The sequence below is a fragment of the Phalangium opilio genome, unplaced genomic scaffold, assembly GCF_054372755.1.
Source record: "Phalangium opilio isolate 3A_F unplaced genomic scaffold, DU_Popi_V2 ptg000031l_1, whole genome shotgun sequence".
Lineage (NCBI taxonomy): Eukaryota > Metazoa > Arthropoda > Arachnida > Opiliones > Phalangiidae > Phalangium > Phalangium opilio.
The window spans coordinates 1,885,626-1,907,493 of record NW_028324158.1 but is presented as its reverse complement, the minus strand read 5'-3'; the positions used below and the strand labels follow the sequence as shown (position 1 = coordinate 1,907,493).

At 43.4% G+C, this 21,868-nt stretch overlaps 2 protein-coding genes across 2 annotated transcripts; both read right to left on the bottom strand.

Annotated features, from left to right (window-relative positions):
• Positions 1–1,870: 1,870 nt before the first annotated feature.
• On the bottom strand, positions 1,871–7,246 carry LOC149687459 (uncharacterized). The gene is made up of 2 exons (XM_089870449.1): positions 3,449–7,246; positions 1,871–3,259 (listed from the first exon to the last, which is right to left on the bottom strand). The coding sequence occupies exons 1-2, from the start codon at positions 7,244–7,246 to the stop codon at positions 1,871–1,873; spliced, it is 5,187 nt and encodes a 1,728-aa protein (XP_089726575.1).
• An 89-nt stretch (positions 7,247–7,335) lies between these two features.
• LOC149687458 (uncharacterized) lies at positions 7,336–11,857 on the bottom strand. The gene is made up of 3 exons (XM_089870448.1): positions 11,238–11,857; positions 8,279–9,014; positions 7,336–7,355 (listed from the first exon to the last, which is right to left on the bottom strand). The coding sequence occupies exons 1-3, from the start codon at positions 11,670–11,672 to the stop codon at positions 7,336–7,338; spliced, it is 1,191 nt and encodes a 396-aa protein (XP_089726574.1). The 5' UTR covers positions 11,673–11,857.
• Positions 11,858–21,868: the final 10,011 nt, after the last annotated feature.

The window sequence follows — 21,868 nt, the reverse complement described above, 5'->3', positions numbered from 1 at the left end:
TAACAAGTTTGGATTTAATAACATCTCTTGCTCGTTTACAATCAGGATTGTTTTTGTTATTTATTGAGGCTAATTCCAGGATGAGGAGAGACGTTTTTGTAAAGTGCTACGCTTGAAGTTAATTGAATTGGCCAAAAACGTAAGTAATCGCAATTATGAAATAGAATGAATGTGTGTTAAACTTACTTTGCTTGGGCAAAATTAATGCAAAGATAAGACCATAACAAAACAAGTCATTATCGTCATTATTTACATTAGCTAAATTGACTCCAAGAGCCGCTCTTTACAAAGACTACTCTCCTCATCCTGCAATTAACTGCAAACGTTCACAGAAAAATGATCCTTCAAACAAATTAGCTATTAGAAAACTGTTAGTCTTTTATTGAAAAAAAAAGACGTGAACTTGCAAAGACGCAAGGGCAGGTATTTTCCAATCAAGGCATCATCGGTCTACCAATAATTTAAACCATTTTTCAAAACGTCAGGATTAATAATAATAAATGTAAACCCTTTATTGTTTAGTAATAAATAATGTGTACGTGGTAGGAAATATACATATAACACCAATATTCACCTTTTCATTATGATTTGAACTAACGTTACCTATAGCAACACCAATGATCTATAACTAAGCATTTTAAATTTCGCGCCAAAAAGTAGATTTTTTCGCCATCTACGTGTTGTTGTTGGAAGTAAAACATCCAGTGGTTATCGCGCATGTCAATGGGCGGGGCTTTACATTTCCTCACTCGAACTACTTTCGATGATGTAATTGCTTTGAAGCACGATTGGCTGCTCTAAACGGAGGGAAGTTCGAATACCGCCAATCTGGTTTGACTTTATCTTAAAACCACAGGAAAAGGCGCTACAGACTTCAATTTCTACACTTTCTGTAGCCTATTCACTTTTGATATTATTCGAGAGTGGAGACCTATTGACAAATATCCTTTAGCCTCGAGGATATGCAACAATTTCTAGTGAAACTGGCCATTTCATGATAAAAGATATAACAAGTTGTAACCACGCTTGCGATATTTCTAAACTCGCCCCAGGTGGCCATAAAAGCCTTGGCTAATACTAAGAATAAACTACTCCGGTTCCTTAGGTTCAATCATACTTTTATTAAACTAACTAATTAACTAAATTATAATTAAATGCCGACTTGCATTAATACAATTAAAGAACTTAAATAATAATTACTTGCATTAATACAATTAAAGAACTTAAATAATAATTACTAATTTTGATCAAAGCCCTATGCTCGAGCATACAACTACATCTTTGTAGTGAAGAAAGACTGACTTAATAATGATAAGCAGTCGACGCTTATATAGTACGGGAAAGGTCAGAGGTATGTTATTGTTATTGTTGAAGGGGGTGGCGCGTCGCCGCGCCGAGCACCGATACCAAGGGTATATTGTGCGCCCCGAGCTTGTTAGACTACGAAGAGTCCTGTCGCCTCGATGAATCGGAGAATCCGATTGGCCGAGACAGTAGAGAACTGGTGAGGTTCCATAGTATGCATGTCGAAATGCTCGAACCTCATGGCCGTGTTGCGTTATTGTAAGTGTTCTCTAACTAAAAGTACCACGACGGCGAGTTAAAAAACGAATAACTTTATTTTCTGTCCATTTGGACAACGTTTAACTAAATTAATACATGAGGCTAATGACTAGGGCTACTAAGACAATTTAAAACTCCGAGATTACAAGATTAGAAGAAAGAGAACAAGTGGCTTTTAAGATTAAGGTTCACAGTATATATAGTTAGTTTTTAGATCAAATTTAGGTCAAAAAAACGATAAAAGCGTTTAACAAAAAACTAGCTTCGATATGTCTATAGTTTTTAAGTCTACTGGACTTTTTATGATTTATCGCGTCTCGGTGACCTTTTCGTTTCTGCCGGAAACATCCTCCCCGCCAATGACTCGCTCATTTAGATTGACTTCCATATTATATAACATCTGGACCGCTCTCCGGATGATGGTCCCGCATGGTAGGCGCAGGGCGCAGGATCTGACCTTGCCATCTCGTCCGGGAAAGGTCTCCGTAATTCTGCCCATTTTCCAGGATTGCCGGGGTAACTTCTGATCTCCAACCAGAACGATGTCTCCTTTCTGGAACTCGATGTTATTTTTGACGGTAGGTGTCTCGTGAGCGGACCTCAGCTCCAACAGGTAGTTATTACGCCATCTGGACCAAAACTGGTTTAGGAGTACTTGGCGATGCTTCAGTCTTTTAGTGAGAGGTTTCTCACTAATGCGTGTGTCGTCAATTTTGAAGTTCTGATCTGGCAACGACAGAAGGCGGCGACCGATCAGGAAATGAGCCGGTGTTAAGGGGTCAGGTTCTCCAGCTTCCGTGAAAGTATGTGTCAACGGTCTCGAATTTAGAACCGCTTCTACTTCGGTGATTACGGTTGTTAGTTCCTCGTAGTTGAGAGAGGTTTTGCCCAGGGTTCTCTTCAGGCAGGTTTTTACAGAGCGCACCAGCCTCTCCCAAAATCCGCCCCACCATGCGGCGCGTTCGACGATATACACCCATTTGATGCCTTTCTGACCAAGGACCTCTTGAATTGGATCCGCTCGTAAATTTCTGTACAACGCTTTGATATCCTTTTCGGACCGCTTGAACGCCTTAGCGTTGTCGGAGTAGATAGTATGGCAAACTCCTCTTCTTGCCAGGAATCGGCGGAGAGCCAATAGGAACTTCTCAGCACTCAAATCCGTGACGATCTCCAGATGAAGTGCCCGAGTGACGCCGCATGTAAATAAGGCAATATAAACTTTAGTTATTTTGGCATCTCGTAAGTACAGCGGTCCGGCAAAGTCGACTCCAGTAACTGAAAATGGGGGTGCCTCGTTCACTCGATCTGCTGGTAGTGGTGCTATGACTTGGGAACCGGGCTTTGCCTGGAAACGTTTACAGATGTAACAGCGTCCAAGGACCTTCTTGACCAGGCTACGTCCTTGTAAAATCCAAAAGTCTTCTCGAAGTTGTGTAATGGTACTGTTCAAGCCCCCGTGCATAGTTCGCCAGTGACATTCCAATACGAGTAGTTCCGACAATCTGTGCTTCCCAGGAAGAAGGTACGGATGCTTGCCTCCATAAGTCAGATTGGCAAATTGTAATCGTCCACCGAGTCGTATAAGGTCTTGGTCAAGAAATGGGTTGTACTGGAGGAGCTTAGATGAAGCTGGCAACTGGATGTTTTCTTTCAAGGACTGATATTCCTGTGAAAAGGCCTCTGCTTGAGTGCTCTTTATCCAGAATCGTTTTGCTTCATTAATCTCGTCAGCTCCCAACGATCCTTATATCTTTATTGGTTTTCTAGTGTTGTGGACAAATCGTAGTATCCAGGCAGTGATTCTGAAGGCTCGGCTTGCTGTTTTATACTTCTGTAGGTCAAGTAATGGCTCTCGGTTCTTTGCAATGCAGGTAAGTATTGCGGTTGAGCGTCTTTCTTTCAGGACTTCGCTGGATTCTGCAATTGAGTGGAACTTGCTTTTTGGCCAACTTTCTTCTTGCTGGGATAGCCATGGTGGACCCTTCCACCAAGATTCATTGTGAATAATATCCTTGACCTTACATCCTCGAGAAGGTAAGTCCGCTGGATTTTCATGCCCCGGGCAATGGCTCCACCGTAACGGTTCAGTTAGAGACTGAATTTCGGAAATCCGGTTTTCCACGAACGGTTTCCACTGCTTGGAGACCCCTCTGATCCAATGTAATACGATTTCGGAGTCTGACCAACAACGATACTCTGTAATGCTTCCATCGAAGGCTCCCAGACTGTACTTCAGCAACCTTGCTCCAACGAGTGCCGCCATCAGCTCCAGTCTCGGTAACGTCAATGTTTTCAATGGGGCGACTCTGGTTTTGGACGTTATCAACGATACTCCTACGTTTCCGGATGCTGTTACGTAGCGTAAGTATATCACAGCACCGTATGCGTTTTTGCTAGCGTCGCAAAACATATGGATCTCTCGGCAAATTGGATTCTCGTCGTCCGTGGCGTAGTAGTACCTGGGAATGACTACTTGAGGAATCATGGTTAGATCTTGGCACCATAGTTCCCATTCCGCTTGTAGCTCGTCGGGAAGCTTCTCATCCCATTCGACTCCTTGAATCCATAGCTTTTGGAATAGGCATTTAACGGTTATGAGTACTGAAGATATGAGACCGATTGGGTCGAATATTCTGGAAGTAGCTTGGAGAACGCCTCTCTTGGTGTCTTTTTTGTCCAGAAGAAAATCGAGTAGGTCCGATACGTCGAATGCGAATACGTCGTTTTTAGGGTTCCATGATATACCCAAGACCTTAATGTTCTGGCTCTGGCTATCTTCTTTGAGCAGCGACATTGGTGTCGTGGTTTCTGCTTCCCAGATTCTCTGAAGCTCCGGAGCGTTCGTTACCCATTTTCTCAAGTTCATGTTGGCTCCCTGAAGGATTAAAGTTGAGTCTTGGTATATCTTGTAAGCATCTGATACGTCGGCCGCTCCGGTGACGAAATCGTCCACATAAAGCTGCTTCATAAGTAATGCGCTAACTTCTGGAAATCTGTCTTGATACTTCTCGAAATGATACTTTAGTGTTGCGGTCAATAGGAAGGGGCTCGAGGTTACGCCGAACAGTACTCTGGTCATTCGAAGATGGACAAACTCTGGCTTCTCATCGGCTCGTGGTAACTTCTTAATCCATAGGAATCGTACGAAATTTCGGTCTTCTGGCTCTAGTGAAATCTGGAGGAATGCCTTCTCTACGTCCGCCATCAGAGCTATACGATTCATTCTGAACTGAAGTAAGACTTGTAAGAGATCTGGATTAAGATTTGGACCGGACATCAGACAATCATTGAGTGATGGTGCACCCCTTTGACTGGCAGAGGCATCGTGAACCACTCGTATTTTGGTAGTTTTCTTTTGCTCCCGCAAGACTGCGAAGTGTGGTATGTAGAAGGCTTGTCCATCTGGGGTAGTTATATCGTCCGTTGGAACTTCTTCGACGATTCCCGTGTCTAAGTATTCTGATATGACGGCTTTGTATCTGTCGTAGAGGCTGCTATCTTGTTGGAAACGCTTGATTAAACCGCTCATTCTTTGCTTGGCGATTGGTAAGTTATCCTTGAGCGTAGGGTGACTTGCTTTCCAGGGTAGCTGGACTTGGTATCGCCCTGCCTTGACTTGTATTGTGGATCTGTGCTTGGAAATCATTTCGCTATCAGACACGGATAGTGGCTGGTCTTCTTGGATCCCAATAGATTCTAGCTCCCACAGCTGACGTAAACACGCGGACAGTCTCTGATCCTCGGCGACTGATAACATGATAGATGATGATCGAACTACTACGTTGATAGATACTGGTACCGGCCCTTGAATAGACCAGCCGAACAGACTCTCGACTGCTGCTAATGATCCTCCTAGCCTTACGGTATTTCCAGGTACCAGTGACCAATAATGATCAGCACCGATTAGTACTCCTAGCTCGGTTGGAGCCACAACGCCATTAACTTCTGATCGATCCGTAATGTTAATGCCCCGTTCTTTCAATTGTTGTCGAATATTCTCTCCCGGAATGCTCACGAGCGCTCCACAGATAGTCGGAACTTCCAGTACCTCCAACTGAACACAGTTGTCAGGATGCAGAATACTTCTTAGCGTTATTTGGACTCGTCTTTGCTTGCGTATAACGCCCTCGCTTGATCCGAATGAATTTACTAAAACGGTGTCTTCGGCGATGACCGGTAAATTCAACGTTCTTGATAGTTCTTCTCGTATGAAGGATTGCTGGGCTCCGTTATCAAGAAGACATCTTGCCAAGACTTGATTGTTTTGATGCTCTATGTGTACAAGTACCGTTTGCAGATATACGTGTTCATAGAGTGATGAAACTGGAGGTAGGACCGTCATTTGCACGGTTAACTTCTTATCTGCTTGGGATTCTCCTATCTTCGACTCCGCTTCCGCTTGTGGGCCAGTTTTGCAAATGGACGTGTGATGCCTTTTTCCGCAGATGCTGCACTTGACTCCGGATTTGCAGCGTCGTGTCATGTGCCCTGTACCAAGACAGATAAAGCATCTGTCCTGTTGGTGAATAGCTTTCGTCTTCTGCTGAAGTGTCGACGTGCACTCTTCCGGTCTATGACTTGATTCCTGGCAGTAGATGCATACTTTCGAAACCGCAGTGCTCAAAGCGGCTGCGGTTGAAGTCCTTTTGGGGTATCTTGACTCAAATTGATAACTAGAACCCATCTTGCTCCTTGTGCTGTAATTCTCCTGGCGTCTGTCTAGCTGGCTCTCTTCTGTCTTATAGATGGCCGTTCTCTCTCTACTCTCAACTTCTCTCCGTACGTGCTCAAGCAAGTCGGTGACACTCCAAATATCCTCGTCTTCCAGCTTCTTGGTATACTCTAGTTGGATATCCGAAGGTATCACGCTCAGAAGGATCGAATACAGCATGCTACCGTACGTTGATAGTTCGACTCCCAGCGACTCCAGACTTTTTATTTGGGTGTCACAAGTGTCATACATCTGACGCAGACCCGCAACGTCGCTTGACCTCTTAACTGCTACAAGGCTTCTCAGCTTCTGCATGTGACTCTGCTTGGCTGGCGTTTTTCTTCCAAAACGATTCTTCAAGACTTCAACCGCTTTCTCGTAATTTTCCGCGGTCACGGTAAAACCTGATATAGCGCTGGCCGCCACTCCCTCCATATAGGACTTTAAGTAATTGAACTTATCGATGTTCGCCAGACCCTCGTTCTCATGGATGGTAGTCTTGAATTGTCCCCAAAAACTGTACCATCCTGCAAAATCTCCAGAAAACGTTTGAATCGTGATCCTTGGTAACTTGACTTGTACTCTAGCCTCTCTCTGAACTCTAGACCCTCTTACTACGACTTCCCTCGAAGAGTCTCGTAACATTTGGCCAGCGGATACTAACGAGTTCATTTCTCCGCCACCAGTCATTCGTCTAAGAACCTTTCTCTTGATAGCAATCACGGCTTCTCCATACTCCTCAACTGCCTCAGTCTCATTGGCAATTTCGTCTTCATTATCGTCGGGAATCAGGTTCATGACTTGTTCGTCTAATTCATCAAGCTTCCTTTTCTTTTCGGTAAGTTGATCAAGTAGCTGCTCAGCTTCTTCCGTTAGCCATTCCTCGTCCTCGACTATCTCCGTCAACTTGTTTATAATTTTAGTTGTTCTACCGCGTAAAGTTCTTCGTGCCACACGCAACTTCTCCATTTGTCTCACGTACCGTATCTCTCAACACGACTCCTTAACACAACGTTCCGCTCACTCACTCCCGGGTTACGGCACCAAGAAATGTTGCGTTATTGTAAGTGTTCTCTAACTAAAAGTACCACGACGGCGAGTTAAAAAACGAATAACTTTATTTTCTGTCCATTTGGACAACGTTTAACTAAATTAATACATGAGGCTAATGACTAGGGCTACTAAGACAATTTAAAACTCCGAGATTACAAGATTAGAAGAAAGAGAACAAGTGGCTTTTAAGATTAAGGTTCACAGTATATATAGTTAGTTTTTAGATCAAATTTAGGTCAAAAAAACGATAAAAGCGTTTAACAAAAAACTAGCTTCGATATGTCTATAGTTTTTAAGTCTACTGGACTTTTTATGATTTATCGCGTCTCGGTGACCTTTTCGTTTCTGCCGGAAACAGGCCGCGAGGTAGTCGCAGCTACAGAGGATATGGGAGGAGGTTTCCTCTACCTCCCGGCAGAACCTACAAAGTGGGTCATCAACGATGCCCAATAAGTGCAGGTGTCTATTCAGCCGGCAGTGTCCGGTGAGGAGACTGGTGACCAGCCTAATTTTGTTTTTGGTGAGGGCAAGCAGTTCCTTTGCCCTAGTGATAGAAGGACCCGGGACAAACTCCTTGGCCTGTCTCTGTCCATCCATGTCAAGCCAGAGCTGCAGTTGAAGTGCAGACATCCGGCAGTGAATCCTATGGCGAATGATGCCATGGGGGATGGGAACCGCAGGCTCTGGTCCGAAGAACTTCGCCTCAGCCCCCCCTTTTGGCATACATATCAGCCCTCTCATTGCCCAGGTATCCGCAGTGCCCTGGCACCCACAGCAATTGAACCTTGTTGCGGGCAGCCAAAGAGCCCAGCAGATCCAGACAGCTGAGCACCAGTCTGGAATCGACAAGGCACTGATTCAGCGCCTTGAGGGCGGCCTGACTATCCGAATAGATCTGAATCGTCCGTCCGCGATAGTTTTTCTTGTTGCAGAAATCCGCGCATAAACAAATGGCCATGATTTCCGCCTGGAGAACGCTGGCATAGTTGCCAAGGCTCTCGTAAAAACCAAACTTCTTGGTCAAGCAGTAGACCCCGGCACCAACTCCAGAGTCCGTCTTAGAGCCGTCCGTGAACCAGACGGACTCCCCTCCAGTCCCGAGGACTGGGGTTGTCTCCCAATCAGCGCGACTGGGAAAGTGCACGCTGAAGGGCTTGTCGAAGTGGTATGATGTAACAGATTTATCTGAGACCATCACAAGTGATGGCTCAGTACTGCTGTACTCACTAAAAAGCTTGGTGTGACTGAAGTCCCAATGCTTGGGCTTCCACCAGCCGAGGTTGTTGAGCCTACAGGCTCCCATAATAGCTTCCTCCTCAATAAAAAGGTGAAGAGGAAGCATATTGAGAAGGATTTCCAGAGAAGCTGTGGGGGCTGTTCTCATGGACCCCGTGATACCGATGCACGCCAGCCTTTGAAGCTTGCGTAGTTCATCTTGGGCTGTTTTAAGGCGAACCCTGGGCCACCAGACAAGAGCTCCATAGGAGACCACTGGCCTGATGATCCTGGTATAAATCCAGTTTACAGCGCTAGGGCTTAAGCCCCAGGACTTGCTGACTGAACTTCTTAAACGCCAAAATAAAATTTTGGCCTTCTTGATACTCAGATCAAGGTGGGACTTCCAAGTAAGCTTGGCATCGAAAGTCACGCCAAGGTATTTGACCTCGGAGGACTTCTTTAAAACCTGTCCAAAGAAGGAAATATCGTTGAATAGGTCATTAGTCTTTTTCCGAGTAAACGGTATAAGGACAGTCTTGTTGGGATTGACGGTTAGGTTAACACCCCTACACCAATCCTCAACATCATGCAAGACAGATTTCATCAGTGCAGCGATAGTTGTAGGGAACCTCCCTGTAACAATCACTGCGATGTCATCCGCATAGCCAAAACAGTGACATCCCCTCTCCCCGAGTCGACCCAGCAGCTCATCCACCACCAGGCACCAAAGAAGAGGGGAAAGAACCCCTCCCTGAGGACAGCCACGGTCGGTGGAGATCTCCAAGGTTTCCCCGAGAAGAGACGCCGTCACCCTGCGATACGTGAGCATGGATTTTATCCAACGACACAAAGTGTCGTCAATACCAAACCGCTCCGCAGCGCGAAGGATGACTTCACTAGAGACCCTATCAAAGGCACCCTCAATATCAAGGAAGATGGCCAAAGACATCTCCTTGAACTCGATGGCCCTGTCAAGGCAGTTCAAAATGCCATGAAGCGCCGTCTCTGTGGACTTGCCTTTCTGATAGGCAAACTGAAAAGTGGACAGGGGTGTGTGGGAAAGAACACCATCCCACAGAAACCTGTCCACCAATTTCTCTAAAGTCTTTAGGAAGGTTTGGGAATAAAGATAACCTTCGAGCGCTTCCAGACATCTGGAATATGCGCCAGAGCAATGCAGGCTCTAAATATCCAGCACAGATAAGGGCCAATGGCGTCTATGCCTTCCTGGAGGAGGGCGGGAAAGACGCCATCTGGGCCAGGGGACTTGTAGGGCTGAAACGAGTTTACAGCCCACTGAAGTCTAGAGTATGTAACTACCTTATTGGCGATGCCAGGGGTAAATAACGAAAGGAGTTAGAGACGCTAGCTACCGTAGTGTAGAATACAGTGGGACTTTCAAACGTAGACACAGAAAACAGAAAACTCCTCGGTCGCGCCGCCTATAATTCAAAATAAGTATGATATTTTCCAACCAATAGCGTGGCAGCAAAGTTTCGAAAGTCATGATGGGATTTCGATTTCCTCCTGTCTGCTAGTGTTCGTCTGCTTACGACTGAGTGACAATTAGGCTTAGAGTAAAGTTTATTCATTAAGGTGCACTTGAATTAGAAACATGCAACTTTAAAGTCGGTAAATTCCTTATCCGATAATGAAATAGAATTAAATGTCGTTTTTGCATCCTTCAATACAGTTTTAGTTGTTTTAATTTCTTTAGTCACAGATACAGTCGATGATCCTGATCCCACAGTTCCCACTGGCACTGACTCGGAAAAATCACTAAGCCTTGGCTCACTGGGCCGACTCTGTAACCGCGCACTTACGGCAAAACAAGTTTGAACACATTTTGAGGATTTACCCGGCTTCAAATTGCAAATTGTTGACTTATCTTTCTTCTTTGAATCGCTATTTACTCGTGAATGAATATAATAATTATATTGGGTTGATTTATGAGACGACTTCACAAAATCGACACCCGCCATTTTACTTTACCCAGAATACCTTGCGGCGCGAGATTTTAAGGCAAAACTTTTAAGGTTCTGGTCTTATTTACAATACAGTTCCAAAGATGGCACTACGTTAGTTACAAATTCTATGACGTTTCAAGGTCCCACTGTATTCTACACTACGGAAGCTAGCGTCTCTAACTCCTTTCGTTATTTACCCCTGGCGATGCCCCAGTCCGCCCTGTGCGCTCTCCGAAAGTGCACGGGGGGAGCGCCGGTGCCTGTGAGGTCAAAGGCCTTGGAGTCCGGGAAGTGTACCTTAAGCATATGCTTAAGGGTATCAGTCCCTGACTTGGTAAACTCACCATCTGCCACCTTGATGGTGCTGAGCTGGTAAGTGTTATCATGAGCCAGGATCTTCATGATTTTGGCAGTAGCGGGGGCATCAGAGATGCTACCGCAAAAGTCCCTCCAGGAGTTCCTCTTGGCCTCCCGGATGGCTTTATTATACTTATTGAGGGTCTGTCTATAAATAGTCCAGTCCCCAGTCCTCTTAGCCCTATTAAAGAGTTTCCGAGTGAGCTTGCGAAGCTTGCCAAGTTCCGTATTCCACCAAGGAACGAGCCTTGGCCGGCTGGCAAGCTTCGCTGGACAGTTGTGGTGGTAGGAATCGATAATGGCATGTTGCATGAGATCAACTGCCGAATCAAATTCCAGCACCGAGGAAAGCTTTGGAGCATTACCTCTGAGAAGGAGGCGAAGTTCCTCCCTGTAGCCGGACCAGTCGGTCCGACGGGGGTTACGCAGTTCCGTCTTAACCGAAGTTGACTTGACCGCAACCGAGAAGCAGATGTGCCTATGGTCCGAAAGAGACGGTTCATTAGACACATGCCAGTTGGAAACCGACAGACTGATATTGTCTGTGGCCAGGGTGACATCAATGACCTCCTTTCTGTTAGAAGTAACAAAGGTTGGCTCATTGTGCCTGTTGAGAATATGCAGGTTCGTACCGACCAGATATTCAAGCAGTTCATCACCACGTCTGTTTCAGTCACTGCTGCCCCACGTGACATGGTGGGCATTGGCATCACAGCCCAAAATGAGCCTGTCCCCCTGCCTCTCACAGCGGTCGACAAGAGCGACAACCTCCTGTGGTGGAGGGGAACCCGTGGCATCATGGGGAAAGTAAGCGGACGCCATGGTAAGGCCAGTTGCCTCTCCAAAAGAGGAGGGCATTACCTTAATCACAGCAGTATCCCTAGTGAGGTAGTTCGGAAGCGGAAGGATATCAAGACCCTTCCTGGTCAGAACACACGCCCTGGGGTTGGGTGAGGTAAAGTCATAAGAGATATTACCTGCATTCTTTAAACCAAGGATTTTACCATTATGAATCCAAGGTTCCTGAATGAGGGCCACATCCAGGCCCTCTAGGGCAAACCTCCGGCATAAAACTGCCGAGGCTGCTTTGCAGTGATGCAGGTTGATCTGGATCACCTTGATGCTCATATCGCAGGAAGAGAGGCGGCCCCGGCTACTGCTTGGCGGTAGCGCGGAGTCCCGATCCAAGACCGGTATCTCCCACGCCTCCACCAGCAGCACCCTCGGCCCCTAACTCCATCCTAGTGACAGGAGCGTGGGTCCTCTCGGTATCAGAGTCCTTCAAAAAGTCGGACTCTGTCCCGAGGTCTATGTCTGAGCTATCTGGAAGGGATGGCTCTAAATTAATGCCAGCAATATTTGCTGCCAGCTCCCCACTCACGCTGGCTGCAGCGTTGCCTTCTTCATCCGAAGCCTCAAGGACATTCTGGAGAGGGTCCTTAGGCGCATTCAGGACTTTAAAAGTCCCGACATCCACGCCAGTAAGACCCTCGAAGCCGGCCTCCTTGATGGCCTCCATGGAGGAGCCATCAATTAAGAAGATCCAGCGTCTGGTGCTCTTCTCATCGAACGACTTCAGGCACCGCCAACAGTCGGTCAGAAACCTACCGTTGTAGGCCTTCAATCGCCGGAGAAGAGCCGCCGGATCAGTGGTGCGACGGTCCTTGGTCCGGAAGGACACCTTGAACGGCTTCGGGAGTTCACTGGCCTTCATTACTGAAAGCCGTGTTCCCCCTATGGCACGCTCATTATGGTGTAGCACCTTCACGAGCCAATCGCCGGTCGCAGAATCCCCACAAGAATAAATCATGGCCCCAGCCATGATGTGGAAATTGAAAGGACGCGGCAGCGAGCTTCCCGAAGAAAGCTCAGCGTCCAGTGCGTCAAGTATAGCGGCCTGGATGGGAACAACGTCCTCCTCCGTGACCGCATTGGTCGGATAGCCATCTTTAACAATGGCCATCTTGACAATACTAGCGACGTCGCAGTAAGACTTGGTCTTCTTTGACGCCGCAGCTTGTAAGCTAGGCGAGGGATCAGGGTCCTCAGCCCTAGCTCTCTTTCCAGAAAGGATGGTAGCTTCTCTTGCACCAGGCGTAGAGTCCGTACCCAAGACGTTACTCCCAGCACCCGAAGGTACAGGAGTCCCATCTCGGCCCGTATCTCCTGCACCCAGTGCAGAGTTCTGGCCATCTTTTTGGGATTGTTTTCTTCGGCGGTTGGCCTTGCGCCTCCTATTAACCTCACTCAACCTGGTAAAACCCGATTGAGGAGCAGGAGGTGACTTTTGGCCTTCCGCCGATTGCGGGTGGTTGCTGCCAGAGGCAGCATCACGCCCAGAAGCAGGTTGGGAGTTGCCTCCTTCCCTGAGAGAAGGCTGGGTACCGGTAGAACCGGCTCCATGCCCAGGTTTGTTTTTAGTTTTAGTATTTAGAGAATCCATAGAGATCCCACGAGTAATGAGGCAAGTAAAAGGTCACCACCCGGTAGTCCTCAACCCGGGTGGAAGGCTAATTACAACGGGGTTTCGCCTGGTGCCCCGAGGGGACCGTTCGAGATACCGTAGATTAACTTCCCCGGTACCACACAGCCCTCAGCACGGTACCTGCACACCTTGGCTTGGGAAGGGCGCGTATCAACTCAGCCCACAAAACGCAGGTCAGAGGTAACACAGGGTGTTAATCCTCTATGTAACCTTGCACCACTGGAGTAGAAACCTCAGACCACTAATATAGGGACAGTAAACTCAATGGTAATCGCCAGTTTACATATGGCAACGCGTAGCAACCGCCACCTCGCGTCGAAAGCGTGAAATGATCGTACCCTGTGTCATGTGACCATTAAAATGCTTAACTATACAGTATATCTCTATATCACACCATGAAGCTTTCATAATATGTTTATTTCTCGTTCAACATATACGTAAATTTGAAAATAATAATAACTTTTAACTCACCTTAATATAATTATTTCATTATAATCCTCCTTCGCTTAATTTCATCCTAATGTTCATCCTTGAGGCTCGTATTAGTTTGAGCTCATTGAGGCAAGATCTGACCTAAATCACAGCCTACATAACCGTGTTTACTACTGTTTAGAGGTACGTGCATCTGTTAGAGTTCGAAATATTCCAAAGTCGCCACCGCGGCGCTGCAAACAGGCGTTGCTCTATTCTAACCTGGCTCCTATTAAGATGACTGTCCCTATATTAGTGGCCTGAGTAGAAACTCAGGAGGTCCCCTAATTACTACGGAAGGTTACAAAGTTTCTGAAGTTTAAGTTCCTCAATACTATATTTTATATTTAAATTTACTATTAGTCGTATTGACACATTCATTGCTGTACACTCTTGTAAAGACCGCGTTGTTTTTCTCGTTCTATTAGAAAGATTTTTAAAAACGCGTTTTCTTTATAATAATTTTAAAAGAAATACCGCCCTCTCTTGGGTTGAGCTCTACGTCAAACCTCTCGTGGACATTAATAGGTATGACATACAATCTTGAAACAGTTTTTATTTTACAGTAATTTCAAATTCTTTATACGGCTAAAATTATTTAATAAAATTATAGCTTGAACTCGAACTTATTTTAATAAAATTAAAATTAAACGATTTTCAAATTAGTTCCATCGGGTTAAATATAGTATGGACATTTGCAAAACTAGATTTTTAGCGATGTGTCGTACTAATGATGATTCGCGTTATTTTGCGAAATTTATCTTATCTTAAGTCTTATCTTGGCAAACACAAAATGTATGCAAATTATTCGATCGATTTATGTACCATTATTACCTATAGTGCATTGCATTTATAAATAATTGACATCTTTATTCTACTTGTTGACAATATATTGTAATAAAAACTCTTGTTAAAATAAAATCCTTTTCGTAAGTACTTGAGTTTTAAAAATTATTACAGTGTTATGGAAAATATCGGTCAAGATTGAACATTTGACTACATATAATAAAAGAAATTAAATTTTAATTCTTTGTTCTACTATCCATAATTTTATCAGATGTTAGTGAAAACATTTTCCTCAACATTCTAGAATTAAATTATAACTCAAAGTTGTACTGTAAATTCAAATATTTCAATAAAACCATACTCACAAAAACATTGTCATAGAACATGTTTTATCAGTTAAATTTACTCAGTGTTTTTTAGTAGTGTTTTAAGAAGCTCCCAATAATTTAAATTGATATAATTTACTTTATGTGTGATACTAACTGCCAACCAATCATAGACATTTGCGCAATACAAGTAAAAAAAGAGGACATGCTATTCCAGTAGTATTTTGTCTTCTTAATTTTACAAAGCCATTGCGCATTAAAAATGTTTATCTAGTTTCACTAACTTTAGGCTACCAAAAATTTTTCGTCAAGATCGACACGACGTGTGAATTAGCACCGTTCCAATTCTGTTAATTTTTAGGGTAGAATTTTATTTCTTGGGAAAGAATGATTGTTTCAAATTTATAAATGTCGGGATTAGACGAACATTAACGATGATTATTTATTAGAATAAGGGCAAGTGTGGAACAGTAGGTTTGGCTAAAGTAAGGGTAAGTTAGGTTAGGTTTATTTTTACTTATAGGTTATGCTAATAACATATGGCAGTGTAGTGGTTACACGTCAATTAATTTTATATAATAAAGATTCATTTAATAGAATTCGCGGACATGATCGCCAATTAGGATTAGATCGGTCTGATCCGGCTTTATGTGTGGTTCGATTAAACCAGGTAAGGTTTCGATTATTGAAGTCATCGTTCCTCTATAATTCCGGCAGCTGCGTGAGGGTTTTATATTTAATTTTCCCAACTTGTTGATGTTTCTCTTCTCCCCACATTTAACCTCAAGTGGATGGGAGTTAAATATTTGATGCGACCGTAGCATGATAATGAAGAAGGTGCTTTCAACTTGGTAGCTTCGCGTGTATAAATATTCATAAATGGTTCATAAATTTGAGCTTAAATTTCATTAAGTTTTATATATTACTTAATTGGTAATTAATAGTCATAATATAGTGTAACCTGGATGAGACAGCCTGGTCGTCGAGCTAAAGTTCAAAGATAGAATTGGGCTTCAATGCTTTTTGTTATCTCAGATTTCCTCCTTCAAACTACTACATTTTTTTAATTCATGGCGGCTATTTTCGGCAAGCATATAACGACACCGTGCTAAAGCATAAGCGAGTGGAAACAATAGATGGGTATTCAAACATTCTCATTTCTTATATGTATAGGTTCTTAATACTGTAGGTACTGCATTTTGCAATCCATAAAACAATGTCATTTAAACTATTATATTATTTTCATGCCTACATTAGCATTTTTTCGGCTGCTATGAGTAAAAAAATCGCAACATTTTAGTAGAATAACACTTCTTCATAAAATCGATTTGCCTCGTACATTGAAGCTGTAGATATATATCTATTTATATAAATATAACCCACTCTTTTCAGCAGAACCCCTAGAGATATATCTTATAAATGTTCGAAAATACGACTGTCGAAAGAAAATCTACCAGGCTAAAATCGGGTTGAATTGATTACAGAGTCCATTGGCAAAGATAAATTTCTCCTCCATTTCTCCTCCATTTCGTCACCACGGATGAGATCACAAGGTTCTCGTTGATAACCAATGAGCTGCGACCGAAGAGGCACGCCAAGAAGAATAGGAAAGGAAGAAGGAAAAATAGTATTGCCAGGCTTCGTGGCGGTTGAGGAAACCCTAAAGAGCAGGGGCGATAATTTTTCTGCAGTCAAACGAGGCAAAGGAACCTTTTAGGGAACAACTCGGCCGCGAAACGAGTATAACCGATTGCGAGGAAAGAAGTAAGAATGGCCCTTGCTATTGGGCAGTTCCAGAGCCCCAAGTCAGTTTAACTCTCCAAAAAGATCCCCAAGCAATTGGCGGGTTCTAACAGATGAGAATCGTTTATGAAATACGGATAAACAAGGTGGAGATAACCAGAGCCTAGAGCAGAACTTCATTACATATTAAGTTGTCAAACTATATTGTTTTGAAGTTTTCTCATTTAGTGTTCTAATTATCATACTGACATTTTTTATAAAACAATGCATTAAAATCTGGAGTACACACAAACGGAGACATGACATTTTCATAAAATTTTATTAAAATTTCAACCTCAATGCTTCACAACTTTGTATTTATATCAATAAGATGGGCAAATGCTTAAATAAAAGTGACTAATCTAACATATTCATTTGTGATTAAAACATGCTAATGAAAAATTCATTTGTGCCTATAACATGCAATACGACAAATTTATTTTTGAACTAAACGGTGCTGAGATATAAGCTACATTTAGCATCTCTGCCATATAGATCATCTCTCAGGGTAAAATCAGACATCTCCACACAATCCTATTTTGGTTTCTCTCCACAAGTAAACCAATATTCATCGAAGTATTTTACGCCCTTACTGACATATGAATGATTACCACTCTGCAAAAACTCAGATAGAATAAGAACCTTATGCTCTGAATTAAATTAGAGGCAAAGCTAAAAACCAAAATGAAATCTAGGACTAACTTAAATCCATTTCTATGGTCTAAAAACACATTGGCACCAGCGTTTGAAAGTCTATGATACTAGATCTCGATCTAAAGCTAGCTATTCCCAACTTTCGGGTGATAGTCATTCAGTTACTTCTCCAAGGGGATAATGGAGAATCCTGATAGTCGGGATTTAGAAACGGGAGACATTTGGAGTCATGAAAAGATTTAGTAGTAGAGACTGAAAAGACCAGAGCTATATTCAATCAATAACAATACGTTTCAAAGAGAGGGCAGCAGTTTTATCCAAGAGACCTTAGCCTATACGCTTCTGGCCCTGTAGCTAAAGTGTTATAACTTTGGCAAATAAAATCAAGGACCCGAATCAGACATTTTAAATATAACGCCCTCAGAGTGTGAGGTTGTAGCTCCAGCAGCCTCTCCGGGATTAAGATCTAAGGCTTCTAAGCACCTAATCCAGAATATGGTTTTACCAAGAAAAATACACCGAGTTATAGGCCTAAATTTTCATATTCTAGGAGAGCGGTCGCTCTCTTAGATAAGACTTGATACTCCCTCTAATGCTAAAGGAGGGTTCTTTGATTGGCTGTAACTTTTTTCGTATTGTGTTTGCCGCTTTGAAATTTTGCCAGTGAACTAAAATTTGGGCCCTACTTTTGTGGTTAAAATTTCAAAGAGATCCAACTAATAGTTAATTCTATAATGAAAAAAGTTGTCAAGGGTGGTTTTAGAATCCATAAAATTATTAAGACATTTGGTGAAAGATACTATATTGTTCCATAGAGATAACATGGGATTTTTTTGAAAAATGACCTTAATTGCGATCGTGTATAAAGAAAACTATTCATTCGTTACGTTTGGGAACCATCTTAAATGAAAGATAACAGTCCATAGATGTGCCTTTTCTTAGTTTCATTAAGATAAATTAAGTTTAAGTATTGATTTTTATCATTATTAACACATACTTTGACTTACGTTGTTTTGGGTATTGGAATTACGGCGTTTTACCACTGTTAGAGACACGCATTTTAGCCCTCATTTTTTATGTTGGACTTACGGCGTTTTTGTTGTGATGCACTTCGTCAGAGGGATATTATCAAGAAAAACATGGCGTTTGAGCTCTTGTAGGTGCTTTGCCCGGGTTCTTGTGGGTACTTGTGGGTTCTTGTGGGTACTTGTGGGTGCTTGTAGGTACTTGTGGGTACTTGTGGGTGCTTGTAGGTACTTGTGGGTGCTTGTAGGTACTTGTGGAACATGTGGGTTCTTGTGGGTACATGTGGGTTCTTGTGGGTACATGTGGGTACTTGTAGGTACTTGTGGGTTCTTGAGGGTGCTTGTAGGTACTTGTGGGTTCTTGTGGGTACTTGTGGGTTCTTGTGGGTGCTTGTAGGTACTTGTGGGTTCTTGTGGGTACTTGTGGGTTCTTGTGGGTGCTTGTAGGTACTTGTGTGTTCTTGTGGGTACTTGTGGGTGCTTGTAGGTACTTGTGGGTGGTTGTAGGTGCTTGTGGATACTTGTAGGTACTTGTGGGTGCTTGTAGGTACTTGTGGGTGCTTGTAGGTACTTGTGGGTGCTTGTAGGTACTTGTGGGTTCTTGTAGGTACTTGTGGGTTCTTGTAGGTACTTATGGGTACTTGCAGGTACTTGTGGGTGCTTGTAGGTACGTGTGGGTACTTGTAGGTACTTGTGGGTACTTGTATGTACTTGTGGGTGCTTGTGGGTACTTGTTGGTACTTGTGGGTACTTGTGATACTTGTGGGTACTTGTAGGTACTTGTGGGTGCTTGTAGGTACTTGTGGGTGCTTGTAGGTACTTGTGGGTACTTGTGGGTACTTGTGAGTTCTTGTAGGCACTTGTAGGTACTTGTGGGTACTTGAAGGTACTTGTAGGTACTTGTGGGTGCTTGTAGGTACGTGTGGGTACTTGTAGGTACGTGTGGGTACTTGTAGGTACTTGTGGGTACTTGTATGTACTTGTGGGTGCTTGTGGGTACTTGTTGGTACTTGTGGGTACTTGTTGGTACTTGTGGGTACTTGTGGTACTTGTGGGTGCTTGTAGGTACTTGTGGGTACTTGTGGGTACTTGTGAGTTCTTGTAGGCACTTGTAGGTACTTGTGGGTACTTGAAGGTACTTGTAGGTACTTGTGGGTACTTGTGGATACTTGTAGGTACTTGTGGATACTTGTAGGTACTTGTGGGTACTTGTAGGTACTTGTAGGTACTTGTGGGTACTTGTAGGTACTTGTGGGTACTTGTAGGTACTTGTGGGTACTTGTGGGTACTTGTGGGTGCTTGTAGGTACTTGTGGGTACTTGTATGTACTTGTGGGTGCTTGTGGGTACTTGTTGGTACTTGTGGGTACTTGTAGGTACTTGTGGGTGCTTGTGGGTGCTTGTGGGTGCTTGTGGGTACTTGTGGGTGCTTGTGGGTACTTGTGGGTGCTTGTGGGTACTTGTGGGTACTTGTAGGTACTTGTGGGTACTTGTAGGTACTTGTAGGTTTTTGTGGGTACTTGTAGGTACTTGTGGGTACTTGCAGGTACTTGTAGGTACTTGTGGGTACTTGTGGGTACTTGTGGATACTTGTGGGTACTTGTGGATACTTGTAGGTACTTGTGGGTACTTGTAGGTACTTGTGGGTACTTATGGGTACTTGCAGGTACTTGTGGGTGCTTGTAGGTACGTGTGGGTACTTGTAGGTACTTGTGGGTACTTGTATGTACTTGTGGGTGCTTGTGGGTACTTGTTGGTACTTGTGGGTACTTGTGATACTTGTGGGTACTTGTAGGTACTTGTGGGTGCTTGTAGGTACTTGTGGGTACTTGTGAGTTCTTGTAGGCACTTGTAGGTACTTGTGAGTTCTTGTAGGCACTTGTAGGTACTTGTGGGTACTTGAAGGTACTTGTAGGTACTTGTGGGTACTTGTGGATACTTGTAGGTACTTGTGGGTACTTGTAGGTACTTGTGGGTACTTGTAGGTACTTGTAGGTACTTGTGGGTACTTGTAGGTACTTGTGGGTACTTGTGGGTACTTGTAGGTACTTGTGGGTACTTGTGGGTACTTGTGGGTGCTTGTAGGTACTTGTGGGTACTTGTATGTACTTGTGGGTACTTGTGGGTGCTTGTGGGTACTTGTTGGTACTTGTGGGTACTTGTAGGTACTTGTGGGTGCTTGTGGGTGCTTGTAGGTACTTGTGGGTGCTTGTGGGTACTTGTGGGTGCTTGTGGGTACTTGTGGGTGCTTGTGGGTACTTGTGGGTACTTGTAGGTACTTGTGGGTACTTGTGGGTACTTTTAGGTACTTGTGGGTACTTGTAGGTACTTGTGGGTACTTGCAGGTACTTGTAGGTACTTGTGGGTACTTGTAGGTACTTGTGGGTACTTGTGGGTACTTGTGGATACTTGTAGGTACTTTTGGGTACTTGTAGGTACTTGTGGGTACTTGTGGGTACTTTTAGGTACTTGTGGGTACTTGTAGGTACTTGTGGGTACTTGTGGGTGCTTGTAGGTGCTTGTAGGTGCTTGTGGATACTTGTAGGTGCTTGTGGGTGCTTGTAGGTACTTGTGGGTACTTGTATGTACTTGTGGGTACTTGTAGGTACTTGTGGGTGCTTGTGGGTGCTTGTAGGTACTTGTGGGTGCATGTGGGTACTTGTGGGTTCTTGTAGGTACATGTGGGTACTTGTGGGTACTTGTGGGTACTTGTAGGTACTTGTGGGTACTTGAGGGTACTTGTAGGTACTTGTGGGTACTTGTAGGTACTTGTGGGTACTTTTAGGTACTTGTGGGCGCTTGAACTTTTAGGGTAGCCCTGACTATATATTGTTTAAGGTTTTAAGCTTAATATTAAACAGACGTTAGTTTATGCTGCAAAAAAGTTTGAAATTGACAATCTCGGATCGTCTTTATGAAGTTTTAAGGATATCCGAATTTCATATTGGGCTTATGACAATTTTGAGCTAAATGTTAAACGGACATAAATCAGCATTTTTAAAAATTTTGTAAAATTGTCAATTTGGTCCTATTTCTGGAATTTTTAGGGGGGCGCATCGCGTTTCAATAAATGATTGGTAAAAATTGTATTATGTTAATTACAATAAGAATACAAACTTTTATTGATTTACTTTTTTTTTTGAAGTATCATTATAACTAAATGTCTGATTGAGCTAAAGTTATGGTCCCCTTTATATATGTTTCTGCTTAGTGCAGATTTTGAAAATGTAATACAGTTTCTTAACATTCTTAATTAAAATGAAGACTGAAGGAACAGATATTAATCAAAAATGTCTTGATTAGAATCAAGACCTAAAAAGTATCGATAAGACTGAGGGTATCACTTGTCTGAAGGATCAGATATTAATTTTTCTTTTTAATTGAAACTTAAATGTATGCTTAAGAAAAAACAACGTTCCATTACCGTTTTTCGTTGAAATAAATTATTTTACTGGTAATCAATTTCAA

Excerpts from the sequence above, each read along its gene's own strand:
- LOC149687459 (XM_089870449.1), bottom strand. The coding sequence starts at position 7,246 with ATGGAGAAGTTGCGTGTGGCACGAAGAACTTTACGCGGTAGAACAACT. Across the intron at positions 3,260-3,448 it reads TGAAAGAAAGACGCTCAACC|AGCACTCAAGCAGAGGCCTT; the intron begins GCAATACTTACC and ends TTCTGGATAAAG.
- LOC149687458 (XM_089870448.1), bottom strand. The coding sequence starts at position 11,672 with ATGATGCCACGGGTTCCCCTCCACCACAGGAGGTTGTCGCTCTTGTCG. Across the intron at positions 9,015-11,237 it reads ACTTCGCCTCCTTCTCAGAG|GTTTTAAAGAAGTCCTCCGA; the intron begins GTAATGCTCCAA and ends TTCTTTGGACAG. Across the intron at positions 7,356-8,278 it reads GGCGGAAATCATGGCCATTT|TTAGAGAACACTTACAATAA; the intron begins GTTTATGCGCGG and ends TGGTACTTTTAG.